Below are 25,425 nucleotides of genomic sequence, written 5' to 3' on the forward strand. Positions count from 1 at the left end.
ACACTAAGACCCAGCTCCGCTCAATGACCAGCAAGCTACAGTGCTGAACACCCTATGCCAAACAACTAGCAAGAAAGGAACACAACTCCACCCATCAGCAGAGAGGCTGCCTAAAATCATAATAAGGTCACAGACACCACAAAACCAGAGGTGGTCCTGCCCACCAGAAAGACAAGATCCAGCCTCACCCACCAGAACACAGGCACCAGTCCCCTCTACCAGGAAGCCTACATAACCCAATGAACTAAACTTACCCACTGGGGGCAGACACCAAAACTAACGGGAACTACAAACCTGCAGCGTGCAAAAAGGAGACCCCAAACACAGTAAGTTAAGCAAAATGAGAAGAAAGAAACACACAGCAGGTGAAGAAGCAATGTAAAGACCCACCAGACCAAACAAATGAAGAAGAAACAGGCAGTCTACCTGAAAAAGAATTCAGAGTAATTATAGTAAAGATGATCCAAAATCTTAGAAATAGAATGGAGAAAATACAAGAAACGTTTAACAAAGACCTAGAACAACTAAAGAGCAAAAAAACAATGATGAAGACAATAAATGAAATTAAAAAGTCTCTAGAAGGAATCAATAGCAGAATAACTGAGGCAGAAGAACGGATAAGTGACCTAGAAGATAAAATAGTGGAAATAACTACCACAGAGAAGAATAAAGAAAAAAGAATGAAAAGAATTGAGGACAGTCTCAGAGACCTCTGGAACAACATTAAACACATCAACATTCAAACTATAGGGGTTCCAGAAAAAGAAGAGAGAAGAAAGGGACTGAGAAAATATCTGAAGAGACTACAGTTGAAAACTTCCCTAATATGGGAAAGGAAATAGTTAATCAAGTCCAGAAAGCACAGGGGGTCCCATACAGGATAAATCCAAGGAGAAACATGCTGAGACACATATTAATCAAACTATCAAAAATTAAATACAATGAAAAAATATTAAAAGTAGCAAAGGAAAGGCAACAAATAACATACAAGGGAATCCCCATAAGGTTAACAGCTGATCTTTCAGCAGAAACTCTGCAAGCCAGAAGGGAGTGGCAGGACATATTTAAAGTGATGAAAGGGAAAAAGCTACACCCAATATTACTCTACCCAGCAAGGACGTCATTCAGATTCGGCAGAGAAATTAAAACCTTTACAAACCAGCAAAAGCTAAGAGAATTCAGCACACCAAACCAGCTCTACAACAAATGCTGAAGGAACTTATCTAGGCAGGAAACACAAGAGAAGGAAAAGACCTACAATAAAAAACCCAAAACAATTACAAAAATGGTAATAGGAACATACATATCGATACCTACGTTATATGTTAATGGATTAAACGCTCCACCCAAAAGACATAGACTGGCTGAATGGATACAAAAACAAGACCCATATATATGCTTTCTCCAAGAGATCCACTTCAGACCTAGGGACACAAACAGACTGAAAGTGAGGGGATGGAAAAAGGTATTCCATGCGAATGGAAATCAAAAGAAAGCTGGAGTCGAAATTCTCATATCACAGAAAATAGACTTTAAAATAAAGGCTATTACACAAGACAAAGAAGGACACTACATAATGACCAAGGGAGCAATCCAAGAAGAAGATATAACAACTGCAAATATTTATACACCCAACATAGGAGCACCTCATTAAATAAGGCAAATGTTAACAGCCATAAAAGGGGAAATCGAAAGTAACACAACAATAGTAGGGAACTTTAACAGCACAATTTCACCAATGACAGATCATCCAAAATGAAAATAAATAAAGAAACAGAAGCTTTAAATGACACATTAAACAATAAACAAGATGGACTTAATTGATATTTATAGGACATTCCATCCCAGAACAACAGAATACACTTTCTTCTAAAGTCCTCATGGAACATTCTCTAGGAGAGATCATATCTTGGGTCACAAATCAAGCCTTGATAAATTTAATAATATTGATATTGTATCAAGTATCTTTTCCGACCACAATGCTATGAGACTAGATAATGAATCAAAGGAAAAAAATCTGTAAAAAATACAAACACATGGAGGCTAAACAATACGCTATTAAATAACCAAGAGATCACTAAAGAAATCAAAGAGGAAATCAAAAAATACCAAGAAACAAATGACAATGAACACACGATGACCCAAAACCTATGGGATGGAGCAAAAGCAGTTCTAAGAGGGAAGTATATAGCAATACAATCCTATCTCAAGAAACAAGAAACATCTCAAATAAACACCATAACCTTACACCTAATGCAATTAGAGAAAGAAGAACAAAAAACAACCCAAAGTTAGCAGAAGGAAAGAAATCATAAAATTAGATCAGAAATAAATGAAAAAGAGATGAAAAAAACGATAGCAAAAGCCGGTTCTTTGAGAAGATAAACAAAATTGATAAAACTGTTAGCCAGACTCATGAAGAAAAAAGGGAGAAGACTCAAATCAATAGAATTAGAAATGAAAAAGGAGAAGTAACAACTGAAACAGCAAAACTACAAAGGATCATGAGAGATCACTACAAGCAATATATGACAATAAAATGGACAACCTGGAAGAAATGGATAAATTCTTAGAAAAGCACAACCTTCCGAGACTGAACCAGGAAGGAACAGAAAATATAAACAGGCCAATCACAAGCACTTAAGTTGAAACTGTGATTAAAAATCTTCCAACAAACAAAAGTCCAGGACCAGATGGCTTCACAGGAGAATTCTAGCAAACATTAACAGAAGAGCTAACACCTATCCTTCTCAAACTCTTCCAAACTATAGCAGAGGGAGGAACCCACCCAAACTCATTCTACAAGGCCACCATCACACTGATTCCAAAACCAGATAAAGATGTCACAAAGAAAGAAAACTACAGCCCAATATCACTAATGAATATAAATGTAAAAATCCTCAACAAAATACTGGCAAACAGAATCCAACAGCACATTAAAAGGATTATACACCATGATGAAGGGGGGATTATCCCAGGAATGCAAGGATTCTTCAATATATGCAAATCAATCAATGTGATACACCATATTAACAAATTGAAGGAGAAAAACTATATGATGATCTCAATAGATGCAGAAAAAGCTTTCGACAAAATTCAGCACCAATTTATCATAAAAACCCTCCAGAAAGTAGGCATAGAGGGAACTTTCCTCAACATAATAAAGGCCATATATGACAAACCCACAGCCAACATCATCCTCAATGGTGAAAAACTGGAACCATTTTCTCTAAGATCAGGAGCAAGACAAGGTTGTCCACTCTCACCACTATTTTCAACATACTTTGGAAGTTTTAGCCACAGCAATCAGAGAAGAAAAAGAAATAAAAGGAATCCAAATCAGAAAAGAAGAAGTAAGGCCGTCATTGTCTGCAGATGACATGATACTATACATAGAGAATCCTAAAGATGCCACCAGAAAACTACTAGAGCTAATCAATGAATTTGGTAAAGTTGCAGGATACAAAATTAATGCACAGAAATCTCTTGCATTCCTATACACTAATGATGAAAAATCTGAAAGAGAAATTAAGGAAACACTCTCATTTACCATTGCAACAAAAAGAATAAAATGCCTACGAATAAACCTACTTAGGGAGACAAAAGACGTGTATGCAGAAAACTATAAGACACTGAAGAAAGAAATTAAAGATGATACAAACAGATGGAGAGATATACCATGTTCTTGGATTGGAAGAATCAACATTGTAAAAATGACTATACTACCCAAAGCAATCTACAGATTCAGTGCAATCCCTATCAAATTACCAATGACATTTTTTATAGAACTAGAACAAAAAAATCTTAAAATTTGTATGGAGACACAAAAGACCTCGAATAGCCAAAGCAGTCTTGAGGGAAAAAAAAACGGAGCTGGAGGAATCAGACTCCCTGACTTCAGACTATACTATAAAGCTACAGTAATCAAGCCAATATGGTACTGGCACAAAAACAGAAACATAGATCATGGAACAAGATAGAAAGCCCAGAGATAAACCCACGCACCTATGGCCAACTAATCTATAACAAAGGAGGCAAAGATATACAGTGGAGAAAAGACAGTCTCTTCAATAAGTGGTGCTGGGAAAACTGGACAGCTACATGGAAAAGAATGAAATTAGAACACTCCCTAACACCACACCCAAAAATAAACTGAAAATGGATTTGAGACCTAAATATAAGACCAGACACTATAAAACTCTTAAAGGAAAACATAGGAAGAACACTCTTCGACATAAATCACAGCAAGATCTTTTTGATCCACCTCCTAGAGTAACAGAAATAAAAATAAACAAATGGGGCCTAATGAAACTTCAAAGCTTTTGCACAGCAAAGAAAACCATAAACAAGACCAAGAGACAACCCTCGGAATGGGAGAAAATATTTGCAAACGAAGCAACTGACAAAGGATTAATCTCCAAAATATACAAGAAGCTCATGCAGCTCAATATCAAAAAAGCAAACAACCCAGTCCAAAAATGGGCACAAGACCTAAATAGACATTTCTCCAAAGAAGACACACAGATGGCCAAGAAGCACATGAAAAGCTGCTCAACATCACTAGTTATTAGAGAAATGCAAATCAAAACTACAATGAGGTAACACCAGTTAGAATGGGCATCATCAGAAAATCTACAAACAACAAATGCTGGAGAGGGTGTGGAGAAAAGGGAACCCTCTTGCACTGTTGGTGGGAACGTAAATGGATACAGCCACTATGGAGAACAGTATGGAGGTTCCTTAAAAATCTAAAAATAGGATTACCATATGACCCAGCAATCCCACTACTGAGCATATACCCAGAGAAAACCATAATTCAAAAAGACACATGCACCCCAATGTTCATTGCAGCACTATTTACAATAGCCAGGTCATGGAAGCAACCTAAATGCCCATCGACAGATGAATGGACAAAGAAGATGTGGTACATATATACAATAGAATATTATTCAGCCATAAAAAGGAACAAAACTGGGTTATTTGTTGAGACGTGGGAGGATCTAGAGACTGTCATACAGAGTGAAGTAAGTCAGAAAGAGAAAAACAAATATCGTATATTAACGCATATATGTGGAAACTAGAAATATGGTACCGATGAACCGGTTTGCAGGGCAGAAATTGAGACACAGATGTAGAGAACAAACGTATGGACACCAAGCAGGGAAAACTGCGGTGGGGTGGGGATGGTGTTGTGCTGAATTGGGCGATTGGGATTGACATGTATACACTGATGTGCATAAAACTGATGACTAATAAGAACATGCTGTATAAAAAAATAAAATTCAAAATTTTTTTAAAAAAAGGAAAATGATCCAGCTACATTTTTTAGATTTATATTAGTTGTGACTTTATAATGTAATAGAATATTGAGATATTTTACAATTAGCTTGCTTTTGAATGTTACTTATGTATGTAAGTGCTTCGTGTATTTGATTTTGTCCTAGTTTTACTATTTTTGTATTGCATCTTTTCCTACTGGGTCAAAAGTTAATTGGTGCCTCAGTTAACACCATTTGGGTTAAGCTTTTCTGAATAGTAATAAAAATTTTAAGAGAACCAAAAACCTGAAACTACAAAACTTCTAGAAGAAAACATAGGACAAAAATCTTTGCACACTTGGATTAGGCAAAGATTTCTTAGAGAGGATAAAAAAATGTGGATCATATTCTAAAAATTAAAATTATACACCATCAAAATTAAAACTTGTTTTTAAAATATATTGAAAGGATATAGACTGAGCGAATATATTTGCATTACATAATAAAATCTGCATCAGCATTTTTCTTAAGCTTCAGAACTTAATACTAAGAAGACAGTTTAAAATAGGCAGACACTTCACAAAAGAAAATATACAAATGACCTATTAGGACATGAAATGATGCCAAGCACCATGAGTCGTAAGGGAAATGCAAATCAATACCACTACACAGACATTACAATGACTACAATTAAAATAGAACTAATAATACCAAGTGTTGGTGAGCATGTGGAGCAACTGAAGCACTCACATATTGCTGCTGGGAATAAAATTTGTAGTGGTTTCTTAAAAATATTAAACATACACTTACCCAGCAATTCCACTTTTTTTTTAATTGAAGTATAATTGATTTACAATTTGTGTTAATTTCTGCTGTACAGCAAAGTGATTCAGTTATATATATGTATACATTCCTTTTTAATATTCTTTTCCATTATGGTTATCAAAGGACATTGAATACAGTTCCCTGTGCTATGCAGTAGGACCTTGTTGTTTATCCATTCTATATATAATAGCTTAGATCTACTAACCCCAACCTCCCACTCCACCCCTCCCTCAACCCCGTCCCCCTTGGCAACAAGTCTGTTATGTCTGTGAGTCTGTTTCTGTTTCGTAGATAGGTTCATTTGCGTCATATTTTAGATTCCACATATAAGTGATATCATATGGTATTTGTCTTTCTCTGACTTCCTTCACTTAGTATGATAATCTCTAGGTCCATCCATGTTGCTGTAAATGGCATTATTTCATTCTTTTTATGGCTCAGTAGTATTCCATTGCATATATATACCACGTCTTCTTTATGCATTCAGCTGTCGATGGACATGTAGGTTGTTTCCATGTCTTGGCTATTGTGAATAGTCCAGCAATTCCACTCTTATTTTCCCAAGTGAAATGAAAACATATAAAACTTGTACATAAATATTTATGGCAGCTTTACCTGTTTATTTGTTATCACCCAAAACTGGAGAAAACTAAAGTTCCATCAACAGGTAAATGAATCAACAAAATGTGGCATAGCCACACAGTGAAATACTATTCCCCAATTTAAAAGAATGAACTAAAACATGCAACAGCATGGATGAATCTCAAAAACATTATGCTGAGCAGAAGTACCCAGGCACCAAGAGTACTTACGGGATGATTCCATTTTATATAGAACTCTAAAGGCAAATCTAACAGATTGCAACAAAAAGCAGATCAGTGGTTTCCTGGCACCAGGACTAGGGGACCAGGGTGGGACTGACTAGAAAGGAACACAAGGGAACTTTTATAGGTGATGGAAATGTTCTTTATCTTGGTTGTAATGGTAGTTGCATGAGTGTATATGTTCATCAAAACTCATCAGACTTTACACTTAAAATACATACCTCCCTACCCAAGCCAATAGTCTCAGGTAGCCTGAAGATAACCGTAATAAGTTGAAAGAGAGAGAAGACGGGTGGGGAAAGAGTATTGGTGGCAAGGAAACAAAAGAACAGATTTAAGATCTTTTAAGATCTATGCCTAGGAAAAAGCTTTTGGTGTAGTTGTTTGTACCTGGAATTAACTAGAAGCAGATAGTTAAGGCTTAATGAGTTTTTTAAGAAATTGTATTCCCAAAGAAACAAAAAGCCTGCCCTGAAAAAGCCTTTCATAGTTTGAGTCTTAAAACCTTTATGACCCCAAGATTTTACAAGTAGACAACAGGCTGTGAAAGCTATGCATCTCCAGAGAAGGTTATAATCCCTCATTTCCACTTCAGATATGTCTTAGAGGATAATGGACAAGGAAGAAACTCCCAGAAGGTGGAGCCCTGGACAGCAGACAAGGAAGTTCCTCCCCGAAAGTACACTTAGGATTTAATCAATAAACTTCTTTCACTGCCAGGCTAGGAAGTCTTCACAATGCCTGCCCAGTAGGACTCCATCATTGCTGTAGACCTGGGACTGTTATATATTTCCCACTCTTACCTTTCTCATACAGGGGTTTTAACTGCAGAGTAACTAATAATGCTCCACTCAGCAAACTATTTGAAATCCTGAACAGATAGCTCAGACTGCTGACTACAAAATGGTCTGGTTCAGAACACCATCCAGGGACTCTGTTGGCAATAGCGTGGAAACACTTTTAACTGAAGTTGCAGTTGGTTAACTTGGAACTGGCTGATAGCACCAGATCTCTTTTAATGTCATCCTTCACTCCCAAATCAAATCCAAGCTTCTCGGGTCATCTGTCCTTCATCTGAACAGGAATTTCTCCTACAGCAAAAGTTCTATTAAGTCCATCAGCTCCACTGGGACCTACTAAATAGGGAACATGATTTTCATTATATAGATCACTATAGGCACCATCACCAGAAACTGTGTTTCACACACACACACACCATGCACACAACTGTATAGGTAACCCAACTGGCTCTGGCTTTGTGCATCATCATGGGTTATAAAGGTGACAACACATGAATGTGTAAGGGGCATTAGACAAGTGATAATGTTGGCAACCCTAAGAAGAGACAAGCAAGAAGGAAGTAGAAAGCAAGGGTTAACTTTGCTGAGTAAGACTTTGGTTTAACAGATATAAACTTCATGAAAATACAGCAACTATTGGCTTTTATCACAGAAATTCCTGCAGGAAAAATAACTTTGTTAAGTCTGAAACTCAACAGCCACAAACCTACTTTCTAACCAACGAAGTATGTTAATTTTATGTAGTACTTTTACAGGGCTTATTAAGTGCCAGGCACTTTTCTAAATACTATGTGGATATTAACTCATTTAATTTCATAACAATCTTATAAGGAAGGTAGTATTATTATCCCCATTTTACAGATGAGGAAACTGAGGTATATAAAGATTAAGAAATTTGCCCAAGATCACACAGCTAGTAAGTGGTAGAGCCAGGATTCAAGCCCAGGAAGTTTGGCTCCAGAGTTTGTGCTATTAACCACTAGGCTGTACTGTTTTAAAATGTAATTTTTATATGTCTTATGCTTTTATTAGTGTACTTTCTTTATTAAGGCAACATTTCTTAAGAATGTTTCCTGGTTATTTCAGCAGAACAGCTTGTACTTTCATTTCGACATGCTTCCCACTTCCTCCCTTTGCTGCCTTTCTGCCAATCCTTTGCACTATGCCACCTGGAACTGTCTTTATTGTCACCATATTACTCCAACACACTCATGCTCTGGTCTAAACAATAGCTCTCACCTCCTTGCCTTCATCTAGTTCTTTCCTTCATGCCCCTCTGGTGGAAGAAAAGAGAATGAAGGTTAATGTTCTTACTCCTCAGTTCTGTTCCAAACCAAAATCTTCCACCTTCATATAAAATATTGCTTTGGAGCCTTACACCATCTGGTTATAGCACCCTCTGTTCCTCCTTGTTGCCGTCATCTACCAAATGCCCAAACACCCATCTTCAACACTCAGACACAAACACACACACACACACACACACACACACCCTCTTTATTGCAGGTTTCAGCATCAGGGTCTTCTTCACCACCCTTAGTTCCACCATTATACCGGCAGCATCAATGTATGTGAGGACGATGTATTCATTTCTCTTCATGTATTTAGTTTCTTGAAAATTCAATGATTTTCACCTGCATGTCATTTTAGCAATTTCCTCCCATGACCACATCCTGGACATTTATTATCTGGACTTGTTTCAACTGTAAATTATAAACTCTAATATTCTAGTCTCTAACCACAAACTCCTATTCTTACAATTTCTTTACTCACCTACTATGAATAATGCATTGATATTCTTCAGTCTTATCTGGAACCTCATCCCTGAACCATCCCATTTTCCCCAAAACTTATGGGTCCTTTTTGGCTTCCCTTTCTTCCCTTCCTCCAAGGATTTCACAGTTCATCTTTCTAACTATTATTTTTCCAATATCTTCAACTCTTTTGCCTTCCATCCAATGGATCCCGCAGAATTCTGACCCAAAAGCAATCCAAGTATTTGCCTCTCAAAATCCTTCACTGCTGAGTGTTCCTGGGAATCATAAAATCCTGAAGCCTTGGTGCAGATGGCTCTGGCCTCAGTGGAGTCCTTTAATGTTGCCCACTTTCTCCTTCTCTCTTTCCCCACAGTGGCTGTCCAAAATACCTTTCTCCTCAAACATCTTACACAGCTCCCTTTTCTCCTATTCTCCTTACTGTCCCACCACCACCACCACCCTGACTCCCAGTTCCTTCTCAGCCTATAGCCTTGCTTCTTACTTAAGAGAAAAAAACCTAAGTCAATAGGCAATAAATTCTTCAAATGCTTATCCAGATATCTACAGATGAACCTCTATCTGCATGTACTAAATTTCTTACTTCACTCTTGTCTCAGTGGAAGAAATAATTCTCCTTCTATTCAAGGATTATAACAAGCACTCAAGAAATGTTAGACGAAGAACAGAGAGAAGAGAAAGCAAAGGAAGATAGAGCTGGAGGGAAGGAGAGAGAGATTCTGAAAGCCATGGAAAATGAGGGTCTTATAGAAATTTAGAAGAGTTTTGTTTTGTTTTAATGATATTTTTATTTATACTGTCAATGAAATAAATATATAGATCTGGTTTGGACAGATATTCTGGAGATGGATTATAGAATATGTTTCTATCTACGTTAACGGGAATGTTAGAAGCTTATGGTCATATCAGAATTCAGGAGTAAGTTTTAATTGCATAGGTAACTATTACTTGTATTTTAAATATCTTTGAATTTTGAAACAAGAAACACATGAGAATACAATTATTCTATAATGCTAAAGTCACTTTAATTAAACACTTCCACTTTGAATAGCAATGCAACACATACATATATCAATATAAACAGAAGTCTTAAGGAAGATTCAGATCAGTAATATGCAATTTAGGGAACAAGAGAATATGTCTTATTTCTTTCTTATATATATATTTTTAGTCTTTCTAATAAATAGTGTTTCTTTTTCACATTTAAATTTCTACATTCAAATGCCACAAAAGGAAATTTTAGACTTGTTCAAGCAACGTCTTTACAGTGACCCCCAGTGGCAAAAGGAATGAACGTGTCAGTTTTAGTAATCCACATCGTAGTGGCCTTTCGTACTGATACAATCTTGATGACAATAACAAGTTCCATTTTAATAGAACATTCACTGTTACCAACGTCTTCATGTTTTTCTCTTTTATTCCTGTTTTTTAAAAGAATTAAATTTATTTATTTATTTATATCCTTATTCAAATTCTAAATCTATTCTCTTTCTTTCACGGTGAATTTCATAATCAAGGTTATTTTATTTTTCCCAACAAAAATAGCATATCAAGAAGTACACACTTTTGTAAAAAATCTTTTTAAAGCCTATTAAGATGAAATTTTTTTGTTGTCATGTTTCCAATTCTAAGATTCAACATACTTTTTATGACATACATAAATCTAGATGTGATTTATATATGACATATAAATCTAGATATAATCTTAAATATAATTCTAAGACAACATACTTTTTAAAGCTCAAATGGAAGTTCTTCTCTACACTTGGGCAAGCCTATTTATCAATCTTCAGACGAACTACTCTCTTTGCAAAGAGGCTGATTTCTAACATAAGATTTAACAAACTTATTCGAATTGTATACACATGAAACTCTTGAAATTCAAGTACAAATGTAAAATAGCAATATGAATTTGAAATATGCATCTGTAATTCTCAGGCTTCAGAGTATAATATTATGATGATATATTCCATACACCTCCTATCAAAGTTCTGATCACACAGGATTGTAAGGTCATGTATATCTGTGGTCCCTGCTTTCTTTAGAGCAGATATCTAATGTATTCCTTGTTCAAGCTTAGTACATAGTAGATGTTTAATTTAAAAGAATGATTGATTAAACAGAAAGAATGTAAAACAACTTTCTCAAAGACCAGAAATATTTTGGTTTTAGCCTTTGTTCCTAGCATTTCCTCCATTTGAAAAAAAAAACAAACTAATTGATTTTAAGAGTCGCACTCATGCTAAATATAAGCTCAAAAATATATCCCTTAAGAATTCAAAACATGCCTTGTATGAGTTAACACACTAGGTTATTTCTTCTTAAAGAATCAGATAGCTTCACAAATATTAATTGATTCAATTAATATCCGGTAGGGTTTGCACTCTTGATTTAATTACTTAATATCTACAGTCGACCCTCCGTATCTGCTGATGCAAACCCTGCAGGTGAGGAGGGTGAACTGTATTCATTGCATTATGCCATTTTATATAAGGAACTTGAACATCCATGGATTTTGGTATCTGCAGGGCCTCTTGGAATCAATCCCCCAGGGGCACTGAGGAACAACTGTATTAATTGTTTTTAATATGGTCAACTATTTAAGCTAAGAATTTCAAGGTAAAACGAGAATCCAATTAGGAAAAAAGAATAGCTGCAGAGAAAGAGACACTGACTGGAAAATAGGTTTTCTCCATGGATTGCTCTTACATTTGCATTTTATAAACATATTCATCATATTCTGAATGCTGACTTAACGCCTGGATGCTTGAAGCTTCTGTTTAACCTAACAGCACCTCCAGCACCTCCATGACCAGATAGAAAAGTAAGGTGCTTTGGCAACTGCTAAGTGCTGCCAAAGGGCAATGAGTATCAGCTTACATCACCTATGAACTAACTTTTTCCAGATTGAATACGGAGACTTGTGGAAAGGCAAAACCTTGAGGAGGTAGGTTGGACACACCTCCACAAAACAAATAAGGAAGTCTGCCTCCAGCCTCCTGGTAAATTCTCACCAATTCACAAATTTCATCTCAAGAGAAAATGGTGCCCTCTTTCCCAACCAGAGGTCTAACATTCCTCTTGGAGTGTTTTTTATACTTCCGGAAGACCTCTGGTCATGCTAGATTTAGAAATGAAATTTGTTTGCTGTGAAATAAATCACCACGAAAGGAATTTCCAGACACATTTGCCTCCCTAGTGAGGCCTTTAAACACCCCTCTATTGTAGACAACAAGCTTGATGGGTAATGCTAAAAAACTGCTGTGCCTAGAAGATAAAAGGCACAATGAGAGTCTTCATGGGTAATGAACTCATGCTCAAGTAATAAATCAGTACCACTGCTGGGACTGACTCTTCTGCTTTTATACAGAAAATGTGAGTGCCTCTTTAGGATGAACTGCTCAGCGAGGGTATAACAGTATCTATAAAACACAAAGATACTAGTGTCACTTCTAGTCATGTTGAACAGCAGTGTAAACATGGCGTCTTTATTATATGACCATTAGAACCTATCAAGATAGGTGGATATTACACCAACATAAATAAACTCAATATGTTGAAAGCTATCTCTCCACCAATCAGTCTAACCAGCTAACCTCATCTGTATCCATATCCTCTGCCTTTTGTACTCTTAAAATGGAGAACAATCTAATTCTCTTCTATCTATGGCAAGGACTCCCACAGGTGCCCCATGTAACATTCCCACTCCCCTTAATCAAGGATTTTTCTCATATATTTATCCTGTCTTTATCCTGCTTCTCCTATATTGATACCATCTCTATTCTTCTTTAACAATTTTCTCTCTCTTCTGGTCCATTCTCATCAACACACAAACATGGTATGAATATTGCCCATCCTTCAAAAACGTTCTCTGATCTTACACAACTAGTGTCCCATTTTTCTGCTTCCCTCTATTGTGAATCCTGAGAAAGCTGTCTGTATTCTGTCTCCACTTCCTCACATCCAAGTCTCCTTTGAACCTTCTCCTAGGAGACTTTCCTACCAAACCCTTCTTATCAAGGTCAGCAATGACTTTCATGTACCAAATCCAAAGGTCAATTCTCTACCCTCATCTCCATTACATGAAAATATAAAAGTCTGGTTTAGATACAAAAGTTGAAAGTAATGATGACTTAGAGTTCAAGGCTGCTTTCCTTCTGTTTACAACTGAATCTTCCAGGAAGCAGTGGAAAGAATTCATGGGCTAAGAATACAAGCAACTGAATGGATGCAGCTTCTCAGCACTTCCCGGGTTCCTCACAGAGAATTACTATAAGTCTGAAGCTGAATACAAGCTGTGAGGACTGGGGAAATTGCCAAGTCAGAGGGGCAAAGAAATATAGATTCACTGCCTTTTATGCCATTAGGTTGGGTGCACCACTTCACTACAATGTAAGGGAAATCCCACTTTCCCGTAGTTGCCAGCTCCTGTGTTTCATTTCTTACTGTTATTGGGCTTCCTTACAATGCCTGAGCAGTAGAATCGGCCTTGACCTACCAAATCACCCTCTTGATCTCTCAGCAGCATTTGACACAGCCCATGACAACACCCTTCTTGAAATCCTCTTTTCCCATGGTTTCAGGAATACCATACTCACTTGGGTTTCTACCACTTCTCAGTCACCTTTGCTTTTTCTCCTCCCCTTCACCACTACTAAAATACAGGAGAGCCCCAGTGCTACTTCCTTGGCCTTCCTTCTCTTCTCTATCTACATTCATCTACGTGCTCTCAACTCAACTAGTCTCAAGGAGTTAGATATTATCTGAATTAGTTCCCTAAGGATGTCACAACAAATTACCACAAACTGGTGGTTTGCTCCAATCTCTGCCTCCATCTTGGCATGGCCTTCTTTGTGTCCCTCTCAAATCCCCCCCTCTCTTCTCCTACAAAGACACTAGTCATTGGATTTAGGAAGCGCCATAAATCCAGGAATATCTCATCTCAAAATTCTTAACCTAATTACATCTGCAAAGACCCTATTTCCAAATAAGGACACATTCACAGGTTATCAGGGGTTAGAACTTAGATATATCTTTTGGGGGGGATATAATCCAACTCAGTACACCACCTCTAGGCTGATATCTCCCAGATTCATAACTCCAGCTTGAAACTCTCCCTTGAATTCCGGTCTCTAACACCACTACTTAGGTGACTAATAAACAACTCAAATTTTATATGTCCAAAAGGGAACACTTGATTCCCCCAACCATGTTTCTCTTCTAATATTCCCAATCCTAGTAAATGGCACCACCATTAAAACCCTTGGAGTCAACTTTGACTCCTTTCTTTTACTCACAGCAAGCCATCAGTAAACTATCAGCTTTACTTTCAAAATATATCTTGAGTCTGACAGCTTCTTCCCTCTGTACCATTACTCTCTTATTCTATGCCACATCATCCCTCTCCCCACTGGACCTCTTTGAAGGAGTAATCCAACTGATCTCCTTGTTTATGCCCTCTTTTAGTCATTTCTTCTCACAGCAGCCAGACTGACCTATGAAAACATAAATCAGATCTTGTCTCTCTACACTCAAAATGCTCCAGCGGCTGCTCATCACACTTAGAACAAAATTCAAAGTCTCTGTCACGGCCTAGAAGACCCCACTTGATCTGGGCCCGCCTACCTCTCTGATTGCAGAAAGTACTTCTCTTCCTCTCACTGAGCTCCATCCTCGATGGCCTCCTTGCTGTTCCTTAACAGTCAAGCCAGTTCTCCCAGTCCTTTGTGCTTGCTGTCCCCTTTACCTGGAATGCTGTACCTCCAGATATTCACAGGGCTTGTTCCCTCACTTAACAGTTCTCTGCTCATATGCTGCTTCCATGGACCATCACTCTCTCTTCCCTTACACTATTTTATTTTGCTTCATAGCACTTATCACTACTGGACATTAAAATAATCATTTATCAGACATCTTGGCTGTTTCCCCCATTAGAATGTGAATTGCGTAAGGCCAAGATTTGCTTTGTTCCACTGTATTCATGCTGCTCAAAGTGGTGTCCAGCATATAGTAGTTGCTCATTAACTACTTGTTGAATAAATGAACAAGTAACTATAATCATCTTTTAATATTAGTTAAAGCAATGTAGCCATATTTAAAACTGATATGAAAAGTAAAAATCACATTAAACCAGTTGAAGGTAATATTCACTGAGTGCTTTTGGGAAATAATGAAGAAGCATTCAGGTGAGAATGTAAACATGAACTCTTCCAAACCAATTCTTTAGCCAGCATTTATAATATTTCCTTGAAAAGTTCAATCCTTAAGTTTGTCAATGAGTCTGTTTCTTATACAAATTGATACAGAGATATTCTAGTAAATCTCTGCCTTAAAGAGAAGAATTATGAGGCAAAACCTAATTCAACATAACTTTAAAAATGCTTCACCATGTTTAGTACCATAAAACTACTTTATCAAGCAGGTATTACTCAAATTTTATAAAAATCTAAAGTGTTCATGATTATCACTGAACGAAGTGTTTAAAACACAGCTGGTGTGAGAAAGATAGACGATACAGTGGTAGACTACACCTACTGGTCTCAGAGATAGGTAGGCTCATATCATGCTTTTGCTACTCACCAGCTGTCTAACCATGAGCAAGTTCCATAGCTTCTCTAAGCTCAGTTCCTCTTATATAAAACTGGGCAATGCCACCTACCTGACAGGATACTTGTGGTTATAACATACGACACACAGTGTTATTACACAACCCATTTCACTTGAATTAATATATGTTGTGAGCCAAATCACATCCCCTAAAATATGAAAATGTTCATTTCATAAAGCAGATCCTCTGTAAACCTTTTTCTGGGGACTTTTATGACCTCACACATAAGACAAGATGCCATGCAAACAGCTTATTTTTTTTAAGTAGTGGAAAGTCACAAAAATAATCAGAAATATGTAGTGTGTATCTACCTAGCCTAGGATCCTACTAGGTGGTCCAGCATATAGAATTAACGCTAAGGACCACAAGCACTTTGCCTGGCTCAATAGATGCCTGATAAATGTCTGCTGAATAACAAATTAATGGATTAACTAACAAAGGCAGTGATTGAATTCTTAATACACCTGATTAGAACTTCTAAATAGCTGGAGGAAATGTTCCTTAGAGAAATCAATGCAGTCTCCATGGTAAGAATCCTCGTCTGGCTAGGTAAGAATCCTACTCTGTATCTGTGAGTAGCAGCTGGCACAATGCCTTAAACACATCAAGCAAAGCTAAGGACAACCCTCCTTCCACACTATCCCAGCCTCAACCCAGCTAAGGTCTTCTTTTACCTACAGTTAATCTAGCAATTTGCAGGTGAATCTGAAATTATTTTAATTTTTATGACACATTATTAAAATATTCAAAATAATTCTATTACAATTCTGTTATCAAGCCTTATTAGTTCACATTAGTGTAGGCAGCAGTTTGGATTAGAGAATGCTACTGATTGTTTTATAGGTTTATTACTACTATAAATGATATACAAAAAATAAAATAACAAAGTAGTATACTGTAAATATTTTCAAGAGGAAAATAATTGCTAGCATTTGGCCAGCCATTTAGATTTTGAGTTGTCTTTACAGGCAAATTTATCTTATTTAATTATCAGAGCAACCTTTTGAGGTTTATTATAATTTCATGTCATTTTAGAGTTGAGGTAATAAAGTTCAAAAAAGTTAAATAACTTGCCCAAGAATATACAACCATGAAGTGACAGATCAGTTTCCAAATCCTGTGTTCTTTCATCTATTTAATAAAGCAATTAATTGAAGAATGGTCTGATGAAGTAGAAAGAGCACTAGATGAGGAGGAGGGGGCTATCACAAATGCACAGTGTGGTTGCAGGCATGTTATTCAATACTGTGTACATAACCTGAACAAATTTCCTCATCCCAAAATACGACCTCAACGCAGCCAACCTCAAAGTATTCTGGTGAAACTAAAACCAAAGTACGTAAGAGTAATTTGAAAATTTAAGACCACTATACTGGGAAAAATATTTGTAAAACATTAAATAATTCTGATGATTAGGAGTTTGAGCTTTGGAATAGCATAGCCATTCCCCTTGCAGTTTTACTGAAAATCCTCATTTAGTCAGAAAAACATTTTTCACAAATAATTCAAAAGATAAGCTCAACCTTTGTCTAGCTACAAATTTGTGACATTCTACATACACTGGGAGAATAATTCATCATGAACCTTATTTTAATATAAAAAAATGTATAACTCTATCCCAGCATTTTAGTAACATTTATTTTGTAAAAGCTTTAACTTTTAAGATCATTATGCAAATAATTTATAATTAACTTATCAACATAAACTTCCTTCTCAGGTACATATTCGAATATACCCAAGTCCTGCTAAGGTGAAAATGGCCTATCTATGTCAAATAGGCTTAATTTAGTGCAAAGTAGCTACTGCCTAAAATAGACCACTTCTCAGAAAACTATATAATTATGTACCTTGGTGGATAAGATCATAATCTAGATACCTTGAATAAAGAATGGTCCTCTATTATCTAAATAGGTAATCCTCATTAGCTAAAGGCAAAACTTCAGGAAGAATGTACATGAAGTGATAAGAACAGGTCACTTTCAAGCCAGCCAAATCAATCCTGAAGACTAACAGGGTGACAGATATCACAACCAGATTATCCTCATCATCTCAATTCAGATGTCTTTTATATGAAAATGTCCTGATTATTAAAGTTATATAGGATTAGGATAAAGAATATTGGAAAGGAATAAGGAATGGTGGAATAGAACCTCTGAAAAGGCCATTCCTCCATAAAAGCAACAAGAATACTGGCAATAGTTGTCAAAATCAACTTTTTCAGAACTCTCAAAATTAACCAAAGGTTTCCAACAATGTGATTGGCATTTATTCAACAAAATCACTGGATCTCAGGAATAACAGAGAAATTTGTGGTGTTTGGACTTTCCCTATTCCCATTCTCCTCTCCTTAGCCCTGCAGTAGCCTTAAAAACCAAAAATCCCACAATCACAGCAAAAATAGCAGCCAGCAGCTATTGGAAGGGAAAGAATGGGGTTGGAATACACCAAAAGTACCACTTTCAGAGAACTGTAATTATTTAACCTGTCTAGTAGTTCTCTAAAATTACCCATTCATAGAGCTTTCTTTATTTGGCCCAACTCAGAGCTTACTCAGTGCATTTGCCTTTTCCCCCAGGTAGCATGTGGAAAACAATCAGTGGCAATTGTTCAACGTAACAGCTGCCTCAGGCAGCAATAACAGCTGGGGAAAAAAAGATGACAACCAAAAAAAACAAAAATTGGGGGAACAAGATGGCCATAAGGGCCTGTGAATTTTGTATAATCTAGAAGGCCACATGCATGCCTGGGGCTGTGCACATTCTCAGGAAAGATCTCAGAAGGCCCTAAACTCTCACCTTTAGCTAACCTTAAGGCTCTACACAAGCAGGAAATGAAGACAAGCAGGAAGTGAAGACTAAAGCAGAGTTATAAACTGCCTGAGCATTGAAGGCATATTCCAAAATGCACATCAAATCCTTCAGCAAATGCTGGGAGACTACTTGGCTCTGAGCATTTAAGAAAATCTCTGTCTAATAACTAGCTGATCAATGAGAAAACTGAGTAAAGACTTTAATGACCACAAAGAACAAAGAATACAGACCTTACAGAATTAGCTCAGGAAAATTACTAAGCAAACAAATAGCAACAACAACAACCAACAACAAAAACAAACACTGGGGGAGGAGAGGAATCTGATTTTGAGTGGTGCCACATTATATTACTTAACATGTTCTGCTTTCAACAAAATATTACAAGATGTGTGAAGAAAGTATGCCTCATACACAGGAAAATAAGCATGCAGTAGAAACTGTCTCTGAGGAAGTCCAGACATTGAGCTTACTAGACAAAGACTTTAAAAAAGCTATTTTAAATATCTTCAAAGAGCTAAAGGAAGCCATATCTAAATAACTAAAAAAGTAAGAGAATGATTTTTCACCAAATATAGAATATCAATAAAGATATAGAATTTTTTTTTTTTTTTTTCTGTGGTACGTGGGCCTCTCACTATTGTGGCCTCTTCCGTTGCGGAGCACAGGCTCCGGCCACGCAGGCTCAGCAGCCATGGTTCACGGGCCCAACCGCTCCGTGGCATGTGGGATCTTCCCGGACCGGGGCACGAACCCGTGTCCCCTGCATTGGCAGGTGGACTCTCAACCACTGCGCCACCAGGGAAGCCCCTAGAAATTATTTTTAAAAAATAAATTCTGGAGGTGAAAATTAAAATAATAGGAATAAAAAATTCCCTAGAAAGGTTCAACAGCAGATCTGAGCAAGCAGAAAAAAAAACCAGCAAATCTTAAGACAGGTCAGTTGACATTGTTCCCCTCATCTGAGGATCAGAAAGAAAAAAGAATAAAGAAAATAAAGGAGCATATCAAGTGTACCAACATATATTTAATGGGAATCTCAGAAAGAAAAGAAAGGGGAAGAAAGAATAGTTAAAGAAATAATGGCTGAAAATGTCCAAAATTTGATGAAAACTATCAATCTACACATCCAAAAAGTTCAACAAACTCCAAGAAGGATAAAAAATCAAAGAGATCCACATCTATAAACATCAAAATCAAACTTTCAAAAGACAAAGAAAAAATCTATAAAGCAACAAGAGAGAAGAGATTCATGATGTTGAAGGGATCCTCAGTGAGATTAACAGCTGATTTCTCATCAGAAAACTACAGAGGTCAGAAGGTAGTGAGATGGCATGCTCAAAGTGGTGAAATAAAGACTATCAGCTAAGAATTTTCCTTCAAAAATTAAGGAGAAATTAAGAGAATCCCACATAAATAAAAACTGAAAGATTCCCTTACTAGCAAATTTACCCTACAAGAAATACTAACTGAAGTCCTTCAGGCTGAAATGAAAGGCCACTAGACAGTAACTCTAATTCACACAAAGAAATAAAGAACACTGGTAAAGGTAACTACAGCTGATCCTCCGTATCCACAGTTTCTGCATCTGTGGAGTCAACCAACTGTGGATCAAAAATATTCCCAAAACAATCCCATAATGTTGCCAAAAGCAAAACTTGAATATGCTACACACCAGAAACTATTTACATAGCATTTGCATTGTATTAGGTATTATAAGTAATCTAGAGATGATTTAAAGTATACGGGAGGATGTGCATAGGTTACATGAAAATATCATGTCATTTTATATAAGGGACTTGAGCACGTGCAGATTTGGGTGTGTTTCCACTGGGGATCCTAGAGCCATCCCCCACAGATACCAAGGGACAAATGTACATAAGTAAATGTAAAAATATATAATGTATTTGTGTTTGTGTGTAACTTTTTTTCTCCTATCTGATTTAAAAGAGAACTACATAAAGCAGTATTTATGTCTGTGTTGATGGGCTCGTGATGTATAAAGGTAATTTGTAGAACAATAATAGCACAAAGAAAAGGGAGGAACTGGAGCTATATGGAAGCAAAAATTTTGTATACTATTGAAATTAAGTTGGTATTGATCTGAACCAGATTATAAATTAAGAGGTTATAAATTAAGAGGTTAATTGTAATCCCATGGCAACCACTAAGAAAACTTTAAAATACTAAAATAAATGACAAAGTAATTAAAATGGTACACTAGAAAATACATTTTTAACAAAAAACAAGGCAATAATAAAGAAATAGAGAAACAAAAAGATTTACATACGTAAAATAGCAAAATGAAAGTCATAAATTCTATCTTTCAGTAATTATGTGGAAATGGACTAACACTCCAATCAAAAGGCAGATATTAGTAGAATGGGCTTTATAAAAATTGATCCAACTACGTGCTATCTACAGGAGACACATTTTATATTTAAAGACACAAATAGGTTGAAAGTAAAGAATGGAAAAAGATATACCAAGGAAATAATAACAGAAGAGAGTTGCAGTGGCTACACTAATATCAAACAAAATAGAATTTAAGACAAAAATTGTTACTAGAGACAAAAAAGAACATTTTATAATGATCAAAAGTTCAATCCATCAAGAAGACATAACAAGTATAAATATACCTAACAACAGAGTCCTAAAATACATAAAGCAAAACCAACACAATTGAAGGGAGAAATAGATAATTTATCAATAATAATGGGAGACTTCAATATCTCATTTTCAATAATAGAAGAACCAGACAGAGGACCAAGAAGGCAACAATATTTGAACAGCATTATAAACCAAATAGAACTAAAAAGCATCTATAGAACACTCTACCCAACAACAGCAAAAAATACATTCTGCTCAAATGCACATGGAATATTCTCCAGGATAGACCACACGTTAGGCCATAAAACAAGTCTTAATAAATTTGAAAGGATTAAAATAGTACAAATCCAATGGATTTCACTCCAATCCAATGGAATGAAATTAGAAATCAATAGCAGAAAGAAATTTGGGAAACTCAAAAACATGTAGAAGTTAAGCAACACATACCTAACTAACCAAAGTTGGTGTCACTGCTTTTTTACCAAAGCTGTAATTATAAGGAAAACTAGACCTCTGAATCAGATATTAGAATGATTCAGTCTTCCCACAGAATGACTGGGAGGGCACAGAGGGTAAATAAAGGTATTGATTTGTCAACCCGAATATACCATGTCTCTATATCTCATATTCTAAGCTCAAGTTGCATTGAGTCCTACAGCTTCTTCTTTTCTCTATTTTAATTCTTTTACTACAAATGTGAACCTTATTTTGGGCAAGAATTCACCCTCTTCCTTTGGAGCTTCAGTGATGTCCAGGACCAGCCAAAGCCTCAGGATAGCAGCACACAAAAGTGGGTCTCTGGTGGAGACCTAATCACCATGCAAACCTGAGGGTTCTCAAGTACGACAGTGTTCAGAAGTTTCAGAATTGAAACTAGGATTCTAAAACAAATAATAAACCCTGAGGTTAGCAAGGAACTTCTAGTAACTAACACAAGAATTGTACTTATAAGCCTTCAGGCAATGAATTTGTCCTCCTTAGCGATCACCATGCAAGAGTAGACAAAGAAGTAGCATACAGTGGCATTGAATATTTTCTCTATTTCTGTAAAATTATCAATTATTTGCAAAGTTCCCTGTGAATTATCTGCAAACATTCAAAAATCTGTTCTTAGGACTACCATTTACAGAATATAAAAAATTGGGGTAACGAGGGCCTATCTTTGACAAAGCAGGAGTTAAAATGAGCCGCAAGAAATGAGGTTCATTTGGGGTAAATTCATGGCAATGAATTCATGGTAAATTCATGGCAATGAATTCATGGTAAATTCACATGGCAATTTCTAAGTGGCAGCTAATAAAATAAGCCAGGTCTATAGCAGAAAAAAAAGTCTCATTTAACTTTCTGGATACAGATTTGTGACAGACAGACTGGGGATATCATTTGTACTCCTCCATGAAGTTTCATCTGAAGTAAGTGTGGACTTCTCAGGGATGTGATTGTGCGGCACTCACTAGAATCCACTGATGGAAGTGTTATCTCTCTCTGTTCCAATCAGATAACCTGGTTTTGTCTCCTTCAGAACAAGAAGGCTTCTGAGACAGGGGTGTTTTAGTATCATTTTTATAACTAGACTCCAGCCCTAATCCATAATCTGGCTCTCCCAAGTTACTGAAGCTGAAGAAGGAGTCCTGGTGATGGTCCCCATGTAGCCATCTGGAACTTCCACCTACTTTGTTTCAAACCCCAATCTCAGGTATGTTGGAAGAAGCCAAGAAGAAGAAAACCAGTCACTACTGCAGAACTCTGAAAAGGTTCAAGAACTGAAGGCACCAAGGTTAGTGAAGAGGAGCTGAAAATAGAAGAACTGGCTAAAAGTTTATATGGTTTACTGTTAGGCCGCCAGACTCTTTTTCCCATCTTGCACACCCACACAGTTACTCCTCCTTGACCTCAGCAGAATACTGAAGATTTACTTTCAGAAGAGGATGAACCAGGGCTTCCCTGGTGGCGCAGTGGTTGAGAGTCCGCCTGCCGATGCAGGGAACACGGGCTTGTGCCCCGGTCTGGGAAGATCCCACATGCCGCGGAGCGGCTGGGCCCGTGAGCCATGGCTGCTGAGCCTGCGCGTCCGGAGCCTGTGCTCCGCAACGGGAGAGGCCACAACAGTGAGAGGCCCGCGTACCGAAAAAAAAAAAAAGAAGAGGATGAACCAGAGGGACTTTGGACTTAAGAAGACCTTCAGGAATGTCATTATGAAAGCAGAGGGATTAATGAAAAGTCTACATGCTGAATAGTGAGAATCACCTCACCTTCCCCTACCAACTCAATTCTTCCTTGTAGCTCTGAGACCACTGGACATCAGGCTTATACCAAGTCAGCTCAAGAGAAAATACTTGAATCTAACAGCAGCTGAGGAAGTCTCCCCACAAAATGGCCAGGTCCCAGCCCAATCGCCCTATGGAAAAGCCCATTAGTCAATGAATCCCTTTCAAGCACAGGCAGACCTTCCATCAGCTCTTTAGTGCTCTACTCTTAAATCTACGAGAGCAGCAAAAGATCACCAGTCATTTGAAAAAGGTCTCTAACATCAAAGATAATGACCAAAACAAACAACCAGAAAAAAATGAACTCAGAGATATTCTAGATTACAAAAAGAAAACCTCAAAAAGCTGTCATTAAAATCTTTACAGAAGATACTGCACTTGAGAAGCCAAGAGCACAATGCTATTTTAAAAAATAACATTCACAAAATAAGAAAATGCTGTTGGAATTTTTAAATGATATCAAAAATGAAAAATTAGAGGAGCTAAAAGTTGAGTAAAGATTGCAAAAAGTAGAACAAAAAGACAAACAGATGATAAATGAGATTTTTTTTTTAGAAAAAGAGGATTAATCCAGGAGTTCTAAGATGTCAATAATAAGAATTCCAGATAAAGAGACCAGAGAAAATGGGGCAATTAATTATTTTTTTAAAAAAAAAGAATTCCTAGAATTGGAGAAGATACATCTGCATCTTGAAAGGACACATCAGTGAGTGCCATTCATAATTTCTTTAAACAGACACACACAAAGACCCATCATTGGGGTCCCTGAACATAAATTATTACTCAGCTCAGAGAAAGAAAAAGTCAAACATCAGCATAAATAAGGGACTTTTTTGGATTCTGAAATGCCAGTAACAAACATATATTATGAAAGCAGGGATTTAAGTCAAACATTATAAACTAAATAATATCTTACATGCATTAAAAGAGCCTCCTATTTTAATGAAAAACAAACAAAAACAGAAAAGATTTTTTATTTGGAGTATATTCAGATAACTCATAAAAACTAAGGGGAGAATCTGAATTCTGTATCAGAAATTTCTTTTATTAGCTGTTAAAATAAGTAGTTCATAACAATTAGAAAGGTCTATTTTCCTAGATCTCAGTTAGTCTTACATTTATTTATATAGGTTTAGACTATATTCCCCAGTTATTTTTCTTTCAGCATCTTAAATATGAAAGAGCTAACAATATTAATAATGGTGAATTTAATTAATAATAAAATCAACTTATGAGAATTTGTGTTACCTTGAAATATACCCAAACTCTTGACATTTTAAACTAATTCCCGTTCATCTTATGGGCCATACACTCACCTTGAGGATCAACTTCTTTAGCTAGTTTCAGTGCATCTGAGTTTGCAAGATCGGTGTTGGCTGGGGTAACAGCCAAAATCAGACAGTTCTCCCGTGTGATGAACTGCATAATCATCTCTCTGATCTGGTACTCAATATCTGGTGGCTGATCTCCCACGGGCACTTTAGTAATTCCAGGCAGGTCGATAAGGGTTAGATTTAACACTGTGGAAAGGAAAAAAAAAATAAAGTTTTACATATACCATCAATGCTGAAAGATATCAGCAATGCAGAATCATGTGTCACTTTAGTAGAAATAAAACAAGCTGAGCTTTACGTATTGTGTATCTGAAGAAC

General features: G+C 36.7%; 1 protein-coding gene across 5 annotated transcripts in view; it reads right to left on the reverse strand.

The window, feature by feature from the left end:
* DNM3 (dynamin 3) overlaps positions 1 to 25,425 on the reverse strand; it is a 571,656-nt gene that overhangs the window by 388,812 nt on the left and 157,419 nt on the right. For all 5 annotated transcript variants that reach the window (XM_027086312.1, XM_027086311.1, XM_027086315.1 and 2 more), the window contains exon 4: positions 25,090 to 25,293. In XM_027086312.1, coding sequence (XP_026942113.1) covers positions 25,090 to 25,293 — 204 coding nt within the window. The remainder of the gene's footprint in view (positions 1 to 25,089; positions 25,294 to 25,425) is intronic.

Source organism: Aethalodelphis obliquidens, unplaced genomic scaffold (genome assembly GCF_003676395.1).
Source record: "Aethalodelphis obliquidens isolate GAN/ISIS:26980383/991018 unplaced genomic scaffold, ASM367639v1 scaffold55, whole genome shotgun sequence".
Taxonomy (NCBI): Eukaryota; Metazoa; Chordata; class Mammalia; order Artiodactyla; family Delphinidae; genus Aethalodelphis; species Aethalodelphis obliquidens.